This window comes from Salvelinus namaycush, chromosome 2 (assembly GCF_016432855.1).
Source record: "Salvelinus namaycush isolate Seneca chromosome 2, SaNama_1.0, whole genome shotgun sequence".
In the NCBI taxonomy this organism is placed as follows: domain Eukaryota; kingdom Metazoa; phylum Chordata; class Actinopteri; order Salmoniformes; family Salmonidae; genus Salvelinus; species Salvelinus namaycush.
In genome coordinates this window covers 54,648,913-54,667,206 of record NC_052308.1, presented here as the reverse complement: position 1 = coordinate 54,667,206, position 18,294 = coordinate 54,648,913, and the positions used below count along the sequence as shown (strand labels likewise).

At 43.0% G+C, this 18,294-nt stretch overlaps 1 protein-coding gene across 1 annotated transcript in view; it reads right to left on the bottom strand.

Moving 5' to 3' along the window:
• LOC120022190 (receptor-type tyrosine-protein phosphatase T-like) overlaps positions 1–18,294 on the bottom strand; it is a 356,205-nt gene that overhangs the window by 23,828 nt on the left and 314,083 nt on the right. Inside the window, exons 20-25 of the mRNA XM_038966074.1 lie at positions 8,598–8,674; positions 7,611–7,647; positions 6,223–6,320; positions 3,818–3,934; positions 1,963–2,117; positions 7–142 (exon numbers count right to left, since the gene is read on the bottom strand). Coding sequence (XP_038822002.1) covers positions 7–142; positions 1,963–2,117; positions 3,818–3,934; positions 6,223–6,320; positions 7,611–7,647; positions 8,598–8,674 — 620 coding nt within the window. The remainder of the gene's footprint in view (positions 1–6; positions 143–1,962; positions 2,118–3,817; positions 3,935–6,222; positions 6,321–7,610; positions 7,648–8,597; positions 8,675–18,294) is intronic.

Below are 18,294 nucleotides of genomic sequence, written 5' to 3'. Positions count from 1 at the left end.
ACCAACCTCGGTTTGCACCATGTTAACCCTTTGTGAGCGCAGTTCCCGGATGCAGTTGAAGATGTCCACCACTCCCTCGTTCTCAGCCATATCCAGCATGATGTCCACAGCTATGAAACAGCCTGTCCTTCCAGCCCCGGCACTGGAAAGAGAGTGGGAGGGAGAGAGAATACAGAAACAGAGACAGAGAGAGAGAGCGTTTCATTTCTCCAGTATGTTCTGTACAGTAGCGACGGCAGCGACACATGAAGACACATGCTCCGGCCCTATAATAAACAGGCCGAGGGTTATATTGAACCGCGCTGAGCTCCCTCGCTTATCCAAAGGAGGCAGGACGGCCTTACAGCGCTGACAAACAGCGTACTCCAACCCCCCCAGGTAGGGGTTAGAGCCATTTCCCCTGACCCTGGTGTTAGGTGTTAAGGAAATAAACCCAGCAGAGTGGCTGGGTGGAATGGAGGGAGCAAGGGAGATAGTGGTGGAGAAGAGGTAGAGGTAGGAGAGGGGGGCTGCTCAGCCATCATTCACTCGGCAGCATCTTGACAGGTCCCAGCTCTGGAGCTCAGGAGCCAGGGGCCGCTCAGTGGCTCGGCAGCCCGGCAGATTGCCTGTCAGCCGCCAGTGATTAATGGCGAGCGCAGCGAACAACTAGGTCCTGGCAGGGGGATAACGGCTAAGGAGTGCCCCAGGAAATTAGAAATTACTCCGCAGTCTGTCAGTAGGGCCTTCGCTCTGCGGGCCAAAGCTCATCCTGTTGTCCTTCATTCCATCTATCGTTCAGTTCAGCGGGGGAATGGCTGCCAACCTATAGGCAGCTCCATGGGACATTCGTTGTCAATCCTCAATGGGGGAATTCGGTTGGGGAGCAATCGGGAAGTTGTACGTCAAAAGCCAGGCTGACTTTTTTAGGAGAACATGAACCGACCATGGTTTGTGTTGTGGAAAAGCGACGATGTACTGAATGAGAGGTACAGGGAGGTTAAATATAATGGGTTGCTACGGGGATGCAAATGCCATGCCTCTTAGGAAGAAAAGAGGGACAAACAGACAGAGGGACAGAGACAGAAAAACAGACAGCCAGATAAAGGGAATGTCACTCTCCTGCGACAGGTGTGAAAGTTTCCTTTTTCCAAGGTGGTTCGTAAAGGTTAATGTCATCGATCCAATTTATGAGTGGGCGAAGATAAGGGGCAGGAGATAAAGTGGCGGTAATAAACTTTGCCATAGTCTCTCCCCATCTCGTCCTCGGGGGTATTAAAGGGAGCAAGGCGCCCCATGCTTCATGAGAGCAGAAAGAGCAGCGCTTGGCACTTGAGCTAATCCACTCTGAAAATGTCTTAGTCACATCTGCTTTGTTTTGAGAGACCCGAGCCAAATGTAAAATTGCATTGTGCCATTTAGCAGCCTCTCCCTGTCACATCTCATTGTGCACGCTCACGCACTCCCTCCCTCTGTCCCCTCCCCTCTTCTCCACTCCCCCTTGCCTCCCCCACCCCTCCCCCTTCACCTGTCTGAGCTCAATGCCTCTGTTTCAAGGGGTGGGTGTTTGAGTGGGCTGGGGAGGGGTAGATGAGAGAAGGAGGAAGAGAGAGAGGCCTTAGTCTCCCATCGCTCTCGCTCATTCATTTTTCCACCTAAAAATGTATGTGAAGGCTCCCAGCTACATTTTTGTCATTTAGCAGATGCTCTTATGCAGAGCGACTTACAGGAGCAATTTGAGTAATAATGCCTTGCTCAAGGACACATTTTTTACGAAGGCAGCTCAGGGATTCGGACCAGCGACCTTTTGGTTACTGGCCCAATGCTCTTAACCACTAGGTTACCTGCCGCTAGCTACTGTTGTTATTTCTGATTAAATAAAGTATAAATAAATACATAGACAAAAGCCCCGAGAGTCAAATATGTCATCCCAGTAGTCCTGTGTTATGTCCCACAATCCCCCTAAGTGTGGACAGTATGTACCTGCAGTGGGCCACAATGGGGCCAGCGTCGGGCGGGTTGAGGAACTTGACCTGGCGGACGAAGCCCAGGAGGCCGGTGGCATAGCAGGGTACCCCGTGGTCAGGCCAGCTGGTGAAGTGGAACTGACGGATCTCTCGAATCTCGTGGTGGCCCTTCTGAGAAGAAACAAAATGGAGGCTTAAATGGAGACAAATGGTGTATACATGACAAGTTGGAAGTTTATAAGTTATTTGCATAGAGCTTCCTATTGATTGATTCTGATACTTTCCAAGTGGGAAACTTGGGCCTCCTCTTTCTACAACAGGTTTCCAAGTTAGAAATGTCTGAGTTTCCTGTGATTCCTGGAAACTGCGGGCAGACTAAACAAAATGGAGACTCAAATGAAGACATATGGGACTTCCTGGAAACTGAAGATCTGACGGGCTCCAATTCCATCTCAACAACTGAATATACAGTAGCTATCGATTTGTTTATTTTAAGAAAATACATTATGACGACTTAAGCATACAGGCAAGTATTGAGGGGAACAAAACAAAGGTGATTTGATAACTGGAGGCCCATTGATTTCCTTTCATGTTCAAATTACATTCTGAAATCAATATGGGGTAAACATCTAAGATGGGAAACAACAAAGCCACAACATGCAGTAAATCAGAGATTGGGAAAGGTAGGTAGGTAGGGCCTAGCTCATGTTTACCATGGCAACGTGAACTTGGCAGAGTGGAAAGTAACTGGTTCTCACTCTTAAAGGCACGTGGCATGATACTAAAAACCCACTCCAATAAGGCTATCAGCGAAGGCAGCAGCACATAAAGGGAGTGAATGTGCGGAAACTGGAATAAGGCCATTTACAGAACAGTAGAGCGCTGGGCTTCAGTAGTAATAATAATCACAGGCTTCACACCTCCACTCCCTGCGCTAATGCTAAGCGGTTAATTGCCATTTGGGTTGGTGAGCTGTTTAATCCCTGCCTGCCAGCTTTGATATGCCAGCAAAACCCACATAACAGTTTAATACCGCAGTTAAAATACCTTCACTGTTTGGAGTGTATGGACACATACCACCTTTAATAGTGCATTGGAGTGTAACAGTGTAAAGCGGGGGTAAACTGTGTCTAAGCTTGCCAAACCAGTGGGCTCTGGTTTAACATATTCTCAATGGATTAAAGTGCGAGTGTGTGTGTGCAGGCCTAAACATCTATCTATCTGCGTGGTGCAGTAAAATAATCCCCTTGGACTCATCATTAATAATGCCTTTCATAATTTCCGAACTCATTATTTTCTGCAATTAAAACAATTTAATACGCTCTATTTGAACGCATACGCATTCGAAAGCGAAATTCCCGGCCATCACAGTGCACTGCTTTTTAAGGCACAGGAATTAAGGTTGTGGTGTGATGGTGGAGTTTCGTAATGACAAATGTCCCATTTCCCTTTCAAATGAAGAGTGTGAGCAGGTTAAAAGGAACTTTAGCTTTCTTGCAAAACAGATGGATTAAAGCATTGCAAAATTTGTTGACTACTAGCTCGTGTTGTTTGCTTAAGCGGCTTTCACAGAGCCACAGAAAGATGCATTTCAAGCCTATCAATGCGTGCTAGTTTCGTGACTGTTCCTCTGATATTTCCCTTTTAAAGGGAGCTAACAGAACAATAGCGTCGCATACGGAATCCTGCATCCCAACTGTATTGTGCTTCTTTCAATGCAAATCCTCACTGATTACCAGTGTTCAATTATACTCTCATTTCCCAATTGGACAACATAGCTTCACCTTGCTGTCAACCACAATGTTAATCCGGTAAATTGGAATGAATGAAAACAAAACAAGCAAGCCTGGCTATTGACTTAGTCGGTTTACCTTCTGTACTGTGAAGGTGCGGATGACATACTCGGCCAGTGGCTCTGTCTCGATCAGTGTCACCTTGACATCTCCGTACACTTCAGTCTCGTCAGGCCAGTACCTCACACACTTCACCTGGGCAGAGAAACATATATGGTCAGTGCTTTGTCTCTTACAGAGGCTGTATGGGACGTTTGCCTCTGGAGGTGCTGTTGAGCCAAAAGGGGTCCCTGAAATGGACAGAAATAATGTAATTAAACATAACAATAAAGGACCAATCAGAGGAGTTGATAGCATAGAAATATAAACTCATTCGATTTCTGTGGTTGATAATACATATAAAGAGGCCTGATTTAATGGCATTGAATTCAATTTTGTCGTCACATATTTGATGTTGATTTATTTTACCTATTTGTTATCGCATATATTTGTTGTGAACAGTAATGGTATGAGGTGTAGGGAAGGGGAATACGAACTATGATTGACACACCCTGATCTATTAAAAACTTCTTGCGACTACAGGGGGTGCTGTTCCGAATTAGCATTTTGTCGTCTCCAAATTAAACTGCCTAGTACTCAATTCTTGCTCGTACAATATGCATATTATTAATTCTATTGGATAGAAAACACTTTCTAGTTTCATACAAAGTTGGAATGATGTCTGTGGGTGACCCAGAACTCTTTCTACAGCGAAATCCATGACAGACAGTGAAAGGTCTGAGAGCGAAGCTCTGGTTTCAGATCAGTTTTTAAGGTCTCTGTCTATCCTATGGAACGACACGAACTGCACCCGCCTTCCCCTGGATGTCAGTAACCAATGAGAAGTGGAATGGGCCTTCTCCGTAGCTCTCAGAGGTTATAAAAGACCAAGGAGTGAGAGTAGCCCCCCTTTCGACGCTCGCCCTTACGCAGGAAGGGACCTCCGGATGCCATTTTCACAGGCTCGGTTATCAACTTGAAATGTATCCGTCTGTAATTTAATTCGATATAGGACTTAGAAACATCATAAGGTAGTTAATTTAAACCGTTTTATAGCAATTTATATCCGTTTAGTGCGATTTTGATGCATTTCTATGTGAAGCACCGGGCACATTTCGGGGTCCCGGTCGAACGTTAGCGGGCATTTAGACGGACAAAGGACATCTTTCGACCAAAAGAAGATTAAACCCAAGAAAGAATACATTGCCCAAGAATCTGATGGAAGAACAGCTCAAAGTAAGCAATATTTAATATGATAAATCGTTGTTCTGTCGAAATATTTTAAACGCATATTTCGCCATTTTGTTTGGTATAGCTTCACTTGGCGAACCCTGTATTGAAAAGTAAGGATAATTTTAAAAATGTAAGTCAGCGGTTGCATTAAGAACTAATTTGTCTTTCGATTCCTGTCAACTCTGTATTTTTTAGTCAAGTATATGATTAGCTTTCGATTAAACTAGATCACTCTGAAAGCTGACGTCCCTCATTTTGATGCTTGAGTTGTGACTATTTCCATTGTATAACCACGGTTTTGTATGGCTAAATATGCACCTTTTCGAACAAACGGTATATGTATGTTGTAAAATGATGTTACAGGAGTGTCATCGGAAGAATTCTGAGAAGGTTAGTGAAAAAATTAATATATTTTGGCGATGATAACGTTATAGCTCCCTTTGCCTTGAATTCATGCTCTACTAACATTTGCACATGTGGTATGCTAACTTATCGATTTATTGTGTTTTCGCTGAAAAACGCTTAGAAAATCTGAAATATGGTCTGAAATCACAAGAACTGTGTCTTTCCATTGCTATGCTTTGTCTATTTTTATGAAATGTTTTATGATGAGTAAATTGGTCATACACGTTGCTCTATCTAGTAATTCTAGTCGATTTGTGATGGTCGGTGCAATTGTAAACTGTGATTTCTACCTGAAATATGCACTTTTTTCTAACAACACCTATCCTATACCATAAATATGTTATCAGACTGTCATCTGATGAGTTTTTTTCTTGGTTTGTTGCTATCAATATCTTAGTTTAGCCGAATTGGTGATAGCTAGTGGTGGAGAGAGAAAATGGTGGACAAAGAAAGATGGTGTATTTTGCTAACGTGGTTAGCTAATAGATTTACATATTGTGTCTTCCCTGTAAAACATTTTAAAAAACAGAAATGATGGGTTTATTCACAAGATCTGTATCTTTCATCTGGTGTCTTGGACTTGTGATTTAATGATATTTAGATGCTACTATTTACTTGTGAAGCTATGCTAGCGATGCTAATCAGTGTGGGGGGGGTGGGGGGTGATCCCGGATACGGGGTTGATACTCGTGAAAGGTTAAACAACTGGCTTTTGCAGCGGGGAAAAAAACAGCACAGAAATCCATTCAGTATAAGAACTTAGCCGCTTGCTCTAACACCTTTCAAATCCTCTTTGATGAACTCACCCTGCCCACTTCCACCAGGTTGGTAACCATGACAATACTGCCGGAATTCTCCTGCCAGATCATCCTCCAGAAATCCCTCACTGTCTCCTGCATGGGGCCTGGAAGGAGAGAAGGAGAGCAAGGATGAGATCAAGAAGGATTGGACAGAGATAATGTCATAACAGGAACCAGGAAGAACACATAGGAGCAATGACTGTATATATGAATAGGCAAAGCCATCGATCACCTGTACCATTCATTCCTATGTGAAAACTCAAGTGTTTCTTAATCTTGGGGACCCAAAGGGGTGCACATTTTAGTTTTTGCCTTAGCACTACACACCCGATTCAAATAAGATGAGTTGACCATTGGAATCAGGTGTGAAGTGCTAGGGCAAAAACAAAAAATGTGCACCCCTTTGGGTCCACAGGACCAAGATTAACAAGCACTGAATTGAAGCCAAATTAAGTCAGTAAAGATGGAGACTCATGGAGACATAACATACACAGTATGAACTACTCCAGGAAGTGACATTGCAGGTTAGCTCAGTGTTGCCCCATCTCATCGAGTACCTCAAGTTGAAGGCCAACTGGGGTACTGCAGGCTGCCATTAGCAACTAAATAATCCTTATAACTTGTGCGATTTTAAAATAATCGGTTCAAGAACATACATCTGGTGTATTAGAAGCAAATATTGGTACCATGATTGTCTTTGAATTATACTTTTTTTTTTACACAAAGATTGACCACAAAGATTGCACATTTTCCATTCACAATTGGGGATCCTGTTTTTTGCTAACAATGCCTGCAGTACCGTGGTCGGCTTTGAACTTCTGTGGCGTCAATGAGAGGGGGCAGTCGTTCTCCCCTGCATCATGTTCAAATTGTGTCATTCGGGCCTCTTCCAAAATGATACCCTATCCACGAAAATGGCACATTGTATCCCCCAGAGCCCCCATTGACCTCCCAGTGCAGTTATACTTCCTAAATAATATTCAGACATCACTGTCTCATCAGTATTTGGTCGCGTTCCCCTGCTCAGACGTTGCATGCATCAACCAATCCTGTGTCATTGACTGACAGAATTCTATAACGTGTGGTTAGCCGATACTTAAAAATACCTATCCAGGCGTTAGCAATGTCTGAGCAGAGGAACGCGCCCTTTATCTTATCCCAGAAGGAGAGCGACTTATCCAAATCACAACCACGCCCAGGATCAGTTAAACATAAGCCCCAGTTTGTTATGGAACAAAAGGAATGGGGTGTTACATTTTTGTCATTGGCTTTAAGAGAATTATTATTATATATATATTTTTTTACATCTGAGTAATTGCCTCCCCCATGTCTGGGGATACTTTTCCAGGTGTCTTGCGTCTTACCAGCCCTCCCCCTCCATCCAATTGAATTACCTTGTGTGGCGATGTAATGTCTTGGTCTATGATACCCCTGTGAGAAAGAGAGGAGAAAAAAGAAAACCCCCCCAGCTCAAGGTCCTTTCAAATCAGTTCAAATCAAATCCGAGACCCTTCATTTTCCTATCTGCCAAAATGGAAATTCTATCATATTGTTCCATTGAGACAGATTGCTTAGTTCAAATGAATACAGTATATACATTTCATATCCTATATACATTTCATATCCATATCATTGCCATTTCACCATATCAAGTGGGAATGTGCGTGAAACAACATCTACAAATGCATTACTATTACAACCGCTATGAGATAAATAAAAAATCAACACAGTTGAGGCTCCTAGAGCTGGGAATAACAATACATTTTACCAGCGGATCTTGGCACATCGACCCAGTAATTGTTTTATTAGAGGAAATGGGGCTCGATGACATGATTATACACACAGCTATAATGCCGACTTATCCTGATGCTGCTTCTCGGAGTACAGGGCATTCCCAGTCCCCACAGCATAATAGAGACAATCATATCTACACTGGCATTATGGTAGTTATGTCAATGCAGAATTCTTTCATCCGAAGATGAGCAAATGCATGCTCAGATGCAGTACGCTGTGTTTGCAGCAGATATGTCAATGTTGCAGGCACATTGCCTTGTAATAAGCGTATATGTTTTCTACTGTATATACAGTATAATCTCCGTTTGTGTGACGATGGTGTGTCATATTTTGAGTCCATCCTTGCAAAATCAGTCTTCACTGACCATTCATAATAGTAATGTTTGTAGAGTGATGTACTACAGTACCCATAATGCTCTATGCCATATTTGATTTTATCTTAGTAAAGATGTCATGAAGTGAAATGCTGTCTCATCTCCTTACTAATACATGGTGTCAGAAGGCTAAATGAGACCTTGTATAAAGTCAAATTCAAAAGATATGATACAAATTCCATTCCCTTCACATCTCCGTCGCCCCATACTTACGTCTATGTAGTTGGCGTTGATGTAGTCTGAGTGGGGGTCTCCGTCCAGCAGTTGCAGCCTGACTCGAGTGTGGTCATCTGTGGGGTCAAAAATTCACAAAGAGCAGGCCTAAAGTTACATTTACCCATTCAAGGTTCACACAACTACACCTGAACATCAAATGTCTGAGGACTTCGGGCACCCTATTCCCTGCATAGGGCAGTGGTCAAAAGTAGTGCACTATGGGCCCTCGTCAAAAGTAATGCATTGTACAGGGAAAAGGATGCCATTTGAGACGCAGGCTACATGTGCTACTACCACAGCTTATATGCAAAACACACCCTAGCGCGAGAGACCGATTTGCAGTATTTTAATGGCACAATATCTAAGGAAGTCTCGAGCTATTGCTCGCCTGAGATAGAGTATCCCATGATGAACTGTAGACCACACTACCTACCTAGAGAGTTTTCATCTGTATTTCTTGTAGCAGTTTACATATCATCACAGTTGTTGGTTAGGGGCTCGTAAGTAAGCATTTCACTGTAAGGTTGACCTGTTGACTAATAACATTTGATTTGATTTGAAAATACTTATAAATACAAAGGAATAGAACAGGCTTGGAAGCTCTAACCCTGGCAATTGACTGTTAAACTCATGTGTACACTCGCAATGGCTGCCTGGTATTGTGATGCAATAATTTCCATGGTATTTTGGAATGTTCTATCAACTGATGCTGTATTGCCATGGTAATGTAGAATGTTCATTCAAATGATGCCAACTGATGTGGCTTAAGCAATGGAATGTATTTTTTGTAATGTCAGCTGAGTTGACAACAAATCACAGCACAGGTTGAAGGGTACACTTCCTGTTTGTACTTCCTGGCATGGATACACTTAAAGTGGCTGCCAGTCCACCTAATATGCCATCATTGACTTGAGTGGAGATACATTTTCTATTCGTTCTTATTTCTATGTTTGTAGGTACCATAGGAGCATTGTCACTCTGTATAGTACATTAAATTCATGGAACGGATTAGAGAGACGTACTGCATTTCATCACCTTGTCAGAGAGATGATTTCCATCTCGAAATTGCCAAACGCGCAACTAGGTCTGTACACACAGAGCACATGACTAATCTCACTGCATGATTGAATTAGTTACTTCGGGGGGGGGGGGGGGGGGGGGAATGACAAATTAGACATGCTATGCTGTTTTTACTTAAATAATTGTATTTTGTTATATCCTAGTGTTTTTTTCTAACCTGATACAAACTTGTCTTTGTGTGACTTAGTCCTAAGACTTGGCGTATAGCTAAGATCGCAGCATGTGACACATCTTCTGTTTTTACTATCTGCAGGAACTCAGCTGTGTGGAAACTTGCAGAAAGGAGCACATTATAGTGTGAGCTGTGGCAAATGCAGTTAGACTGTTGAGCCCTCGTGCCATCTTAATCTGCACAGACAAACTAATCTCCTTTTACACACTATGTTCCCCGCCCCTGTTCACACACATCTGCTAACTGCCACGTAGACAGAGGTTGTACTTTTCTATTAAAGCTGAGACCCAACTCTGTTCGTTGGGCCTTTAACTCTGCACCATTGAGTGATTGTTAACTGCTCCATTTTTGCAAATCTTATAATAAAGTAGTTGATTTAAGAATCTACAGTCTCTCTTTCTTTTGGTTATAATTTCCACAACACTTCAACCACAACATCTACCTTTCACTCTACAAACACATGACCCATTACTGTAATTTTGACATGTGAAATCTTGAGCTGGACTCCACAGGGCTTCCGCTTGGCAATTAAGGGAGTGATGGCGATGGTGGTGGCAGCAGGGCCCATGAGAGGAGGAAAAAAAGGACCTGATGATGATGGGAGGATGTGTAACACACTGATCCCTTCTCACTTTGATCTGTGATATGGAAATGTGCGAGTGCCGCAGCACATTTCCTGACTGATCTGATGCTCCTGGATGATAGGCTTAGCAGCCAGCCAATAAGGCATGTACTGAGGACGATAACTTCATATCTTCGCTTATCCGAGATATCAGCCTATAATCCGCGGTTGTGTTCTGCTGATCTATATTTACTGGGTGATGACAGTTAAAAAACAAAATTCCATTGGTTGGCTGAGCGACCTTCCTCTCCCTACCTCTCCTCTCACGTGAGCCAGGATACTGGGTGAGGGCTGGCAGGGGGTTGTGTGAAGGGTAGAAAGATGGGTGGATGTTCGTGGCGCCACAGAGGACCCTGCCCACACAAGGGTTCCCTGTGCAGGCCTCCAGGCTATAACACTTATACATCTCAAGCACAATCCCAATAAAGACATCACTAGCCCAGTCCTCAAACGGAAGGTTTGTGAACTCATTACTGATTTATGCTACCGATTCCTCAGCTGAACTCTTTTTGTAAAAGTTCGGTGCAGGCCTGCAGGGGCATGTTAACTTTTCTAGAACTTTAATTCTGCAGAGCAGCTTGGACCATACGAGGCATATCTGATTTTGTACACTAGATATCTATCGTATTTGACTATTGTCTATCAAATTCTGTATTTTACTGAGACCAACAGATTATCATAATCTCTGTTTCACAGTCTATGTCATGGAGAAAGGATTACAGCGAAAACGTAGACACGTTAAAAACACAACAGTATCGAATTTGAATTGCTGATCGAGGGGACCTGCCTTCTCCCGGTAACGCATGGTATGTCACAGCTCCATTAATCATTAAAGCCCATGTTGTCCCCACAGAATTTATACATTGCCACTAAACTGTCACCGTGGCTGAATGCATTATGGACTTTAACCTGTTAAACTCTGACGCCTTCTGGTAGCATTTTCTAAACAACACATAATATTGTATACTACCTTCATAAAGTACATGTCGGTTTCAAAAGTCCTACAAACACATATGACCTAATGGTGTCGCTCTAAACATGTGCAAATTCCCATAGGAACACAGCCATTTTAAAAGTGCAGGGCTTGTGGAAAGTCATTTTTCATATTGCAGGAATGAAGCCTGAGAGTCAAGCCCAAAAATTTCTTGGGGGGGGGCTACAAGGGAGTGTGGCGAAGTCAGGTAGGAGACCGGCCGGGTAGGAGACCACATACACAACGGTGCATGTGGAGGACGCATACAAGTTGGAGAAGGAAATGCATTGCTTTACAATGACCATCAAGGTGTACCCTTTCCATGCAAACTAAATGTTTACACTTATGGTGAATTGAGCGACATTGCATACTCTAAGAATATGACCATAGTGCATTATTTATGTCCTTTATGTGGAGGCAGTGGGGGGATAAATTCTGATAATTGTGAGCAGAAAGATTTGAGTTTGATTTACAAAAAGACAAGGGCTGTAGCTTTCAAATGATGTTTCAAGGGAATGGGTCCAAAACAACTGCTCAGAGTTTAACAGAGTTGATTTAACCTATTAAAGTCAGACCTCCTGGAGGTTCCACTGTCAAACTGACAGAATGTTGTTTGTGCCGCATGCTGGTAGTTGGATGATCCTGTTTAACCCTGTTCTGCAGTTCAGAGATTAGACTGCCAAGAGGTGTACCTGAGAGTTGCGGAGTGTTTCATCAACGACACTAACTGTTGACTTTGACCCCATTCAACGAGAAGTCCATGTTTGGACAAGTACAGTATCATTCAGATCGGGAGTGGATTACAGCCAAGGAAGTGTATTAGCAAGAGCAGGAGGTGGGGGTCTTTGCCAAATAGGAAATATATAAATGTACTGTTAAAATATACTGTAGGAAGTTATATTAGACTCTTTTGAAAGCTAGATAGTCTAAGGGTTAATTTTCAAGTTTTATTCGCCACGTGCACAGGATTCTAAGCGCGAACCACCGTATTTAACCACGGCAAGGTGGCTGGGAATATGGCCGAATACAAACAGTGCAGTTATTCCCTCCGTAATGCAATCAAACAGGCAAAACAAAGAGACAAAGTGGAGTCGCAATTCAACGGCTCAGACACGAGACCTATGTGGCAGGGTCTACAGACAATCATGGACTACAAAAGGAAAACCAACCAAGTCGCAGACACCGACGTCTTGCTTCCGGACAACCTAACTTCCTGACGGGCCGCCCCCAGGTGGTGAAGGTAGGAAACAACACCTCCACTTCGCTGATCCTCAACACTGGGGCCCCACAAGGGTGCGTGCTCAGCCCCTTCCTGTACTCCCTGTTCATCCATGACTGCGTGGCCACGAACGCTTCCAACTCAATCATCAAGTTTGCATATGACACAACAGTAGTAGGCCTGATTACCAACAATGACGAGAGCCTACAGGGAGGAGGTGAGGGCCCTGGGTGTGTGGTGCCAGAAAATAACCTCTCACTCAATGTCAACAAAACAAAAAAGCTAATTGTGGACTTCAGGAAACAGCAGAGGGAGCACCCCCCTATCCACATCAACGGGACCGAAGTGGAGAAGGTGGAAAGCTTCAAGTTCCTCGGCGTACACGTCACTGACAAACTGAAATGGTCCACCCACACAGACAGTGTGGTGAAAAAGGCGCAACAGCGCCTCTTCAACATCAGGAGGCTGAAGAAGTTTGGCCTGTCACCTAAAACCCTCACAAACTTCTACAGATGCACAATTGAGAGCATCCTGTTGGGCTGTATCACAACCTGGTATGGCAACTGCACCACCCGCAACCACAGAGCTCTCCAGAGGGTGGTGCGGTCTGCCCAACGCATACCCGGGGGTAAACTACCTGCCCTCCAGAACACCTACAGCACTCGATATTACAGGAAGGCCAAAAAGATCATCAAGGACAACAAACACCCGAGCCACTGCCTGTTAACCTAACTTCCTGACGGGCCGCCCCCAGGTGGTGAAGGTAGGAAACAACACCTCCACTTCGCTGATCCTCAACACTGGGGCCCCACAAGGGTGCGTGCTCAGCCCCTTCCTGTACTCCCTGTTCATCCATGACTGCGTGGCCACGAACGCTTCCAACTCAATCATCAAGTTTGCATATGACACAACAGTAGTAGGCCTGATTACCAACAATGACGAGAGCCTACAGGGAGGAGGTGAGGGCCCTGGGTGTGTGGTGCCAGAAAATAACCTCTCACTCAATGTCAACAAAACAAAAAAGCTAATTGTGGACTTCAGGAAACAGCAGAGGGAGCACCCCCCTATCCACATCAACGGGACCGAAGTGGAGAAGGTGGAAAGCTTCAAGTTCCTCGGCGTACACGTCACTGACAAACTGAAATGGTCCACCCACACAGACAGTGTGGTGAAAAAGGCGCAACAGCGCCTCTTCAACATCAGGAGGCTGAAGAAGTTTGGCCTGTCACCTAAAACCCTCACAAACTTCTACAGATGCACAATTGAGAGCATCCTGTTGGGCTGTATCACAACCTGGTATGGCAACTGCACCACCCGCAACCACAGAGCTCTCCAGAGGGTGGTGCGGTCTGCCCAACGCATACCCGGGGGTAAACTACCTGCCCTCCAGAACACCTACAGCACTCGATATTACAGGAAGGCCAAAAAGATCATCAAGGACAACAAACACCCGAGCCACTGCCTGTTTACCCCGCTATTATCCAGAAGGCGAGGTCAGTACAGGAGCATCAAAGCTGGGACCGAGAGAGTGAAAAACAGCTTCTCTCTCAAGGCCATCAGACTGTTAAATAGCCATCACTAGCACATTAGAGGCTGCTGCCATATTCACATACTTGAAATCACTGGCCACTTTAATAATGGAACACTGGTCAATTCAATAATGTTTACATATTTTGGATTACTCATCTCATATGAACAGTTGAAGTTGGAAGTTTACATATACCTTAGCCAAATACATTTAAACTCAGTTCATCACAATTCCTGACATGTAATCCTAGTAAAAATTCCCTGTTTTAGGTCAGTTAGGATCACCACTTAATTTTAAGAATGTGAAATGTCAGAATAATAGTAGAGAGAATTATTTATTTCAGCTTTTATTTATTTCATCACATTCCCAGTGGGTCAGAAGTTTACATACACTCAATTAGTATTTGGTAGCATTGCTTTTAATTGTTTAACTTGGGTCAAACATTTTGGTTAGCCTACCACAAGCTTCCCATAATAAGTTGGGTGAATTTTGGCCCATTTTTCCAGCCATAGCTGGTGTAACTGAGTCAGGTTTGTAGGCCTCCGTGCTCGCACACGCTTTTTCAGTTCTGCCCACAAATTTTCAACAGGATTGAGGTCAGGGCTTTGTGATGGCTACTCCAATACCTTGACTTTCTTGTCCTTAAGCCATTTTGCTGCAACTTTGGAAGTATGCTTGGGGTCATTGTCCATTTGGATGACCCATTTGCGACCAAGCTTTAGATATTACCGCACTGCTGGAGCTAGAAACACAAGCATTTCGCTACACTAGCAATAATATCTGCTAAACACGTGTATGTGACCAATAAAATGTGATACAACAGGTGTTTTTTTATTTTCATTTAACCCTTATTTAGCTAGGCAAGTCAGTTAAGAACAAATTCTTATTTACAATGATGGCCTACCATCATTGAAAAAACAGGTGTAAAACAGTGCAGTGAAATTCTTACATTGATAGCTTTTTTCCAACAATGCAGTGATAATAATATAGAAAATAGAAAATGTAAAAGACAATAGAAAATGTAATAAAATTAAAAAATTAAAAATTCCGGGTCAGTCCCAGTACCTTATTCAATGTGCAGGGGTACTGATGTGGTTGAGGTGGGTTTACACATAAAGTGACTGGTACTAGGATATAAATGGAAACAGGGCTGAAAAGTGACTGGCAGCAGGAATATATAAAAACTTACGGTAATATACATACTAATGGTAATATATACTGTACATGTAAACATGAGTAAGTGACCAGAAGCAGGATAAATACTAATGGTAATGGCAATCAATCAATGGACAGCAGCGTAATGGAGTAATACATCTAATAAATAATACTTTTTGCAGCAGTGTAGGTTGCGTTTGAGTGGGTAGAAACCTGTGGATGGGCATAGAGTCAGTGTGGATTGTCTGTGGGAGAGAGAAAGCAGTAGATGTTAGCCATTTAACAGTCTTATGGCCAGGGAATTAGAAGCTGTTTAGGAGTCTGTTTGTTTGTACCTTGAGGCACCGGTACTGCCTGCCGTTAGGGAGCATGGAGAAACATACATGTCTCGGGTGGCTGGAGTCTTTCGCAAATTTTCAGACCTTTCTCGTACACCGCCTGGCATGTACTGTACATCCTGGATGGCTGGGAGCTCGCCCCCAGTGATGGGCTGGGCCGTCTAAACCACCCTCTGTAGGGTCTTCCGGTCGCGGGTGGTGCAGTTGCAATACCAGACGGTGATACAACCAGTCAGGACCCAGAGTATGTCAGCGGAGCTGGAGCAGAGTGTGCCCAATTTGACTGGAGCTTCGGAGCGGAATTCCCAAATGCTGGAGCGTCTACCTTGTCGCCCGCTCCAATTTCACTCCAGTATCACTCACTTCACGAGCTCAGGGCATGCCCACCCCAGGATGCATTTGTAGTCTACTTGTGTGCTGCTATAGCTCCTTGCTTTAGCTACTGTCATGGAGTTCACTAAATATTTTCATAAAGAAACACACAGGTGCTAAATCAAGGTGATTTACAACGATGAGGACCAAGAGCAAGAGAGGGAGTGGGGTGATGTAGTGTATTTGTTTGTTTTTATCTATTGTTTCTTTGTATTGGGAAAGAATGCCTTTACTGAAAAGCTATTTCGATGCGTTTATACTACTGTTGGCCAGTAGGGGGCAGTAAGACCTGTTTTCTTTGCATTGGGACTATATGCGATCCTGCACCTGTGTGTTCTCATAATTGAGAGAACCTTTCAAAGAGAAGCCATGTTCTCCTGTTTCATCATTTATCCTGTATTACAGGTCAGTAAAAGTGTGAAAATACACTGAATACCACAATATAGTTGTGTAACTTGCCTGTTGAAGTGAATGTAATGGTTTTGAACAACATAGTAATTATATAACTTCATACTAGACAGAAGACGCATGTTGAGTGTAAAATGAAATGGCGGTGCATTCCTTTGATCTAGAAAAAAAATGAATTGTTAACTCCTGAACATTTTTATTTTTGAAAAAGACACTCCTGACAAGAATTTTATGTTGTAACTGTGATGTTTAAGAACGTTGTAATTGTTGTACTGTAAATGTTAGATAACCTCCGGATAGCTATTAGCTGGCTCCGGTTAGCGGTTTGTTAGCTCCGGTCAGTTGGTTGCTGGCTTCGGTTTGCGCTATGCTAGCTTGTTCAGTCATGATCCAATAAATAGCATTAATGCCATTTGCAATAGTCTTGTCTTTCTATTAGCCCATCTTTCACTGGGTATATGTATTTTGAGCATGGGTATAACATAACTAAGTTATACCAGTCTTTAAAGGATTTCATGTTTTAGAGTCTATGGGGCTATAGTTGGCAACAGTCAACGACATACAGTACCAGTCAAAAGTTTGCACACAAGTACTCATTCAAGGGTTATTCTTTATTTTTACTATTTTCTACATTTTAGAATAATAGTGAAGACATCAAAACTATGAAATAAACATATGGAATCATGTAGTAACCTATTTTTTTTTTTTTTTTTTTTTTTTTACAAATCAAAATATATTTATATTTGAGATTCTTCAAAGTAGCCACCATTTGCCTTGATGACAGCTTTGCACACTCTTGGCATTCTCTCAACCAGCTTCATGAGGTAGTCACCTGGAATGCATTTCAATTAACAGGTGTGCCTTGTTAAAAAGTTAATTTGTGGAATTTCTTTCCTTCTTCTGGCGTTTGAGCCAATCAGTTGTGTTGTGACATGGTAGGGGTGGTATACAGAAGATATACCTATTTGGTAAAAGACCAAGTCCATATTATGGCAAGAACAGCTCAAATAAGCAAAGAGAAATGACAGTCCATCACAGATGATCTCCTCATGTGTGGTTCCCACCGTGAAGCATTGAGGAGTTGTGATGGTGTGGGGATGCTTTGCTAGTGACACTGTCGGTGATTTATTTAGAATTCAAGTCACACTTAACCAGCATGGCTACCACAGCATTCTGCAGGAAATACCCAATCCCATCTGGTTTGCGCTTAGTGGGACTATCATTTGTTTTTCAACAGGACAATGACCCAACACAACGACATGCTGTGTAAGGGCTATTGTACCAAGGAGAGGGATGGAGTGCTGCATCAGATGACCTGGTCTCCACAATCACCCGATTTCAGCCCAATTGCGATGGTTTGTGATGAGTCAGACCACAGAGTGAAGGAAAAGCAGCCAACAAGTGCTCAGCATATGTGGGAACTCCTTTAAGACTGTTGGAAAAGCATTCCAGGTGAAGCTGGTTGAGAGAATGCCAAGAGTGTGCAAAGCTGTAATTTATTATTTATTATTATTATTATTTATTATGTTGTTTAATAGTGTTGATGTCTTTACTAGGTGGTCATCCAAGTATTTTTACTTAAGTACTTTACACTACTGGATCAGATGTACATAAAGAGCCGATTCGAAGTTGAAGCAGAAATGGAGGTTAGTAACTAACGATCTGATGTTCAAAAGTTTTTGATGATCATAAGAAATATAAAGAATAGATTTCGTGCAATCAAAGTAAAGATAAACACCAAAATAATCACAAAATAGCAAAGTTGGGTCGGAGCTTTTAAGATGGCAGCCATACACAGTACGGTACATCATAGTGGGTTCCTTTAAA